Here is a 5,806-nt window from a genome sequence, read left to right as displayed (position 1 = left end):
AATTATTAAGTTTATTGATGTTTATTACTTTATAAATACTTAATTATTTTTACCCTATGTTCTTTGTGCCTTGAAACAGAGAAACACCTTTGCATCAACTTTACTCCTCTGCGTTCAGCAAGCAAAAGCTTGAAATCTATCCCACCAAGAAGCCAGCGCTGCCATTTGGAGACCTGCCCCCAGGGTACCAGCACCTGCACACTCAGCTGCAGTACGAGTGCATCTCTCCGTTCTACCGCCGGCTGGGCAGCAGCAGGAGAACGTGTCTGAAGTCAGGAAAATGGAGCGGGAGAGCCCCAGTGTGCATTCCAAGTGAGCCTCCGTGGGGAAAAACAACCCGCACACGTCTCTGGGTGGATGGGGGAACAGGATGTGCGTTCATCTCACATAATGAGGGAGTCCCAGCGGTGCAGGCTGCCTGTGCCTCCAGCTGGGAAATCGGAGCTGTAACGCCTGGAGGATATATGGCTCTTTTTATCCACCAGTAGAACTGGTGCAGTTGATGGTAAAGGGATCAAGCTTTCAGCACTGTAATTTGCCATCCATTTTCCTACTCTTTTATTGAGCAAAAGGTGTGGTGAGTTCCTCTCCTGATTTGGAGATGTTTGGAAAATGTTTTGCTGCTATCATTTCATGTTTTCCTCTATTATTTACTGCAAATGTGATTTTTCTTTCATCTCCACACTTTGGCAAACTCTTGCCAAAACCATTAAAGCTTCAAGGTTTTAAAGAGTCTCTTCCTTTCATACACCCTGCTAAGGAAGGGCTCAGATTGCAGACCCTAAGTCCAGATAAAATCTTATCCAGAGCTAGTGCCCAGAGTAAGTCAGGGTAGGAACATCACAAGATCTGCTACGACCCACTCCTGACACCAGGCAAACTCTTTCAAAACACAAGAGATTTTACCCCAGGTCTGAGCCTGGATAAGGTATTGCTAGAACAAGGCAGAGCTTTTTCTTTTCCCCAGTTGTTGATTTAGATGTGTTTGCTTCAAGGTTCTTGTTGCAAGACAAGTCTGTTCTCATAGACATGAACTCACCTGGGCCAAGGTCTAGGAGAGGACCTCACAATTGCTCTGTGACTGCCTAGGGGGAGTTCTAGTGTGCTCCTGTCTTCGTTAGTGTTTTATTATACGCAGAATCAGGGGGATTCTTTCCATTTCATTGTGCAGTCATCGCATTATAGTGCAGCTTGATACGGATGTCATGAACATTCACATCCTAAGCAGGAATCAAGAGTGATATTTAAATTCTTTGGTGGGGAAAAGGCATTACCTCATTCTTGGTTCCTATTTCCTCAGTCTGTGGAAAAGCAGAAAACATCACCCTTCAGAAGTCAGTGACCTCTATCAGGTGGCCCTGGCAAGCAGCAATCTATCGGACAGCCAACGGCGTGAAGGAGAACAGTCTCCGGAAAGGGGCCTGGATCCTCATCTGTAGCGGGGCCCTGGTGAACGAGCGCACCGTGGTGGTGGCAGCTCACTGCGTCACTGACCTGGGCAAGACGATCGTGCTCAAGACAGCAGAGCTCAAGGTGGTTCTGGGGAAATTCTACAGAGACGATGACAGGGATGAAAAGAGCATCCAGAACCTGCGGGTGAGTAAGTCTGCTGGGAGTGGAAAATGAGGAGCACAGGCATATGCTGCTCACATCCATCTTGTACGGGAGGAAAAAGTTTGTCCTTTGAGCAATATCTAGAGACTTGACTGACAGAACTGTCACGGCACAAGGAGAACGCATGCCATAGTTCATTCACCCCTAACACGGGTCACAGAGAAAATAGCTCAGGTTCCACAGGCCATAATGTCTTGAGTGTTACTGCCAGAAAAAAAAAACAAAACCACAACTAGAAGAGATGCCAGCTACCGTCAAAAGTGATCAGCATAATTTATGAGGGAAACACTTGTGCTCTAGATCCTGGCCTGATGCCACGAGCGCGTTTCACATCTCAGCCCCAAGGCTAGACAGCTCTAAACTAAAGAGAAGTTTACGCCTTACTCCAGCCCCCAAAATAGCACCTCAGGCTCACCAGAGTGGTTTGGGTTTTTTCAAGTAGAACTAGAAAGGTTGAAGTGACAAGGAGGAGAAATACAGCAATTTTGGCTGTGTTCATCTCTTTTTCTGGAGTAGGGGTGTGTGTGAGTTAATTAATGGATTTTATCCAAGAAATCACAGTTCATTTGATTATCCCCTCCCCAATTTTTAGTTTCTTTCCCCAACTCCAGCTTTTTCAGACTTTTCCTGTAAGGAAATACAGTATTTTTTACAATATTACCCTATAGAAATCCTGTCTCTCCTTGTTGTGTCCCCCCCTCAAATGCTACAGGCTGAAGACAACATGGCAGGTAAAATCTTTTCACAAAACAGTGGGAAAACTTGAACGGCACATTAACTCCCCGTGTTGCTGAAAATGTCCTTGATTGCTTTTCTTTAGAAAGGGTTCCACGCAATAAAAACTGTCCTGAAACCCAAGCCCACCAAAAAAAAATTCCAGAAGATGCTCGATCTCTTTGCATGTTTCTCATTTGAGGGAGCGCCACAGTGAAGAACAGTTTGGGAGTGGAGGGTAGAGGAGTGTGGGAAATAATCTAACGTGAATTATAGTAGTATGGAAAGAGAGTTGCTGATGTGCCATTGCTCTTGACTCTGCAATTCTTCCTCCTCTGCTTCCTCCCCAGATCTCAGCCATCATAGTGCATCCCAATTACGACCCCATATTACTCGACTCTGACATAGCTGTCATAAAACTCCTGGACAAAGCCCGAATCAGCAGCCGCGTTCAGCCCATTTGCCTGTCATCTTCTCATGACTTGACTTCGCCCCCGGAGGATTTAAAAATCATGGTTACCGGCTGGAAGGTGCTGGCTGATGTTAAAGATCCTGGATACAAGAATGACACAATCCGCATGGGAGCTGTTCGGATGGTGGATTCGCTGTTGTGCGAGCAACAGTATGAGGATAACGGGATACAAGTCAGCATCACTGACAGCATGTTCTGTGCCAAACAAGACCCCGCAGCCTTTTCTAACATCTGCCCTGCTGAGACTGGTGGGATTGCGGCCATAACTTTGCCAGGAAAAGCATCTCCTGAGCTAAGGTGGCACCTGATGGGATTGGTGAGCTGGGGTTATGATAAAACCTGCAGCCTAGAACTCTACAGTGGCTACACCAAAGCTCTTCCCTTCAAAGACTGGATCGAGAAGAACCTGAAATGAAAAGCCGTGCCTGGAAATGGCATTGTATAACCATCATAATATCTCTCGGTCTCTGCTGCTTTAGGCTTTTCATCCCAGCGATGAGCCGCGTCTGGGGTAAGGTTAAGGCAGATAGCCTGGTTGTTTGTCCAGGGTCAGATGTCCCATCAGGCTACTTTTACTTAAACCCATGACAGAGAGTCTTAGTGCATGAGAAGTTTTGCCATGTTTCGCCTGTCTCCCCTGGCGGGAGGACGACGCTCTGCTCCTGAGTCTGGCATAAAGAACCAGGACAGCAAATTCCGACTGAAATTAGTCCCTAGTGTGGAGTCCCCTAGATAAATTGACGGCGAGCCTCTCCCGAGGGTCCGCCTGACGGAGCGGAGTCGGAGGCTGGAACGAGTCGCCTGAACTCATTCGGATGGATGAGCTTCTCACAGTATGTGCTGTCTGTATTGCCATAGTACGATGTAATCTTTTGCCCCCCCAAGTACTTTAAACATTTAAATAAACCATGGTTTGTTTTTTTTTAACCCACATACCCATGTCTGACATTATTTAGGTTCCTTGCTGTTATCTGTATCACACTCTAGGGACTTTCTACTCCCTTGTCTGTTTGTGTGTGACTCTCACTTAGGACTCTTCGGGCACACCGAAAGGCAGGATTAGCTCAAAATTCAATTATTACATAAATAACAACATTTTTTTGTTTGATTCTTAATACATCCAGTGCTGCTATTGCTGTACATGAACCATTCTGCTGAAATCAGGGGAGTTCTCTCCCACGCTGTATCCTGAAGGGATGAAATCCCAAAACACACCTTTAAAAACATTTTTTTCCAGGTGGATCATTTCAAAGACCTACAAAAGTCTCAGGAAAACTTCTAGTTTCTGTCAGTTCACATACTTCCATGGCAAAACACCTCCTCTGTAGATCTTCAGGGTGAATGTCCGGAATAACCCACCAGTCAAAGTGTGGTAGTCCCCCACTGACAGAAGGGAAATCGGGTGGCAGTTCTGGAGAAGGGCAGACCTGCAGCGAGTCAACGTGTGCTTCTTCCTAACACTGTCAACACGGAATGAAATGAGAAAGGAATAGAGCTGTTTACTGGAGCCTGGCGTGCCTGGTCAGAGCTCTCCCGTGATTACACTGGGAACGGCGACTGGGAATCCCATGAATCCCTCAAGTGCACTGACGAGTGGCTGAAGGACCTGGGGGGGTTCAGCCTGGAGAAAAGGAGGCTCCGAGAGACCTTCTGGCTCTGACAACTCCCTGACAGGAGGGTGGAGCGAGGGGGCCGTCACTCTGTTCTCCCAAGTAAAAAGCAACAGGACAAGAGGAAACGGCCTCAAGTTACACCAGGGAAGGCTGAGGTTGGCCCTGAGGAACAATTTCTTCCCTGCTGGGGTTGTGAAGCCCTGGCGCAGGCTGCCCAGGGCAGTGGTGGAGTCCCCATCCCTGGAGGGGTTTCCCAGCCGTGTGGAGGTGCTGCTGCGGGACAGGGGGCAGGGGGGACCTGGCAGTGCTGGGGGAATGGGTGGACTTGATGAGCTTAAAGATCTCTTCCAACCTAAACGAGTCTGTGATTCTATGATGCATTAAAGGAGTCTCTACACTCTAAAGGTAAGAGAAATGTTCTCCTAAAACAGAAATCATAAAGCTTTGTGAGCTGGTTCTTCTCAGTTACCACACCGTGAATGCTTTGCTCTCCATAGCATTGTTGCTCCCCTCTGCTACAACCGAGAAAGAAGAAGAGGCCCTAAACATTTTTTTCTCCTCTAGGATTTGCCCAGTAGAGAACGAGGAGTTCACACAAATCTGCAAAAGTCTGCATTAGTTCCAGCTTTAGCCTTCACTCTTCTCCTTTTACTAAAGATCAGCCAGGCCCAGTATTTACAGATCCTCTAACTCCTCCTCAGCGGTGAATCCCATCCCCATTTGGCTTCAAACCACTCACAGACCTGGCAATGAATAGCTGCCAGTTCCTGGGCTTGGGCAGCAGCAATATAGCTGTTCACCAGCTGTACGCCACACAGAGTGGAGAGAAACGGGAGGGAATTTATGGAATGAACATCCGAGGAGGAGGTTGCTGCAGCAGAATTCAACCCCACCCCTTTCTTTTCACAGTTGTAATGCTCTCCAAAGAAAATTGGAGGAAGAAAACAGCCAGGCTCCTCTCAACCCACCGCAGTTCCACACCTGCAGCCTGAGCAGAACAAGGGTTAATGTCTAACGCTGATAATGAGGAAAAATAGGGGGTGAATCTTTGGAAAAACCCAACTGATGAGCTGGAACCGCTGATCCCTTTGGAGTGAGGATCTATTTTTAAGATGCAAACCGATATCAAACACCTCTTCCCAAACAGGTGAGGATCTCTGCCATCTGTTGGAGAAAGGGTGTGAAATAGCGCGACGTAGATGGCAACACTTCTCCCTCCTGAGAAACAGAGCTGTGCGATCTGGAGGGATAATGCCGTGAAAAAAGAGAGCAAACCAGTGTCTGTGTTCATACTCACTCCAGCGGGTTTATACCTCCCCCTTTGTGTGGTGGCAGGGCTGGGAGTGCCTTAAACTGCTTCCCAAAGCCAGGGTGCTTAGTGGAAACAGCGCTG

General features: G+C 47.5%; 1 protein-coding gene across 1 annotated transcript; it reads left to right on the top strand.

Annotated features, from left to right (window-relative positions):
• Positions 1-79: 79 nt before the first annotated feature.
• On the top strand, positions 80-3,454 carry PAMR1 (peptidase domain containing associated with muscle regeneration 1; the record flags this gene model as incomplete). The annotated part of the gene is made up of 3 exons (XM_010135248.1): positions 80-312; positions 1,301-1,596; positions 2,679-3,454. Coding segments are annotated over 3 exons (1,066 nt in total), but the record flags the coding sequence as incomplete, so codon positions are not given.
• Positions 3,455-5,806: the final 2,352 nt, after the last annotated feature.

The sequence above is a fragment of the Buceros rhinoceros genome, unplaced genomic scaffold (assembly GCF_000710305.1).
Source record: "Buceros rhinoceros silvestris isolate BGI_N320 unplaced genomic scaffold, ASM71030v1 scaffold37434, whole genome shotgun sequence".
In the NCBI taxonomy this organism is placed as follows: domain Eukaryota; kingdom Metazoa; phylum Chordata; class Aves; order Bucerotiformes; family Bucerotidae; genus Buceros; species Buceros rhinoceros.
Note: the sequence above shows the minus strand (reverse complement) of the source record. Positions and strands in the feature narration are given on the sequence as shown.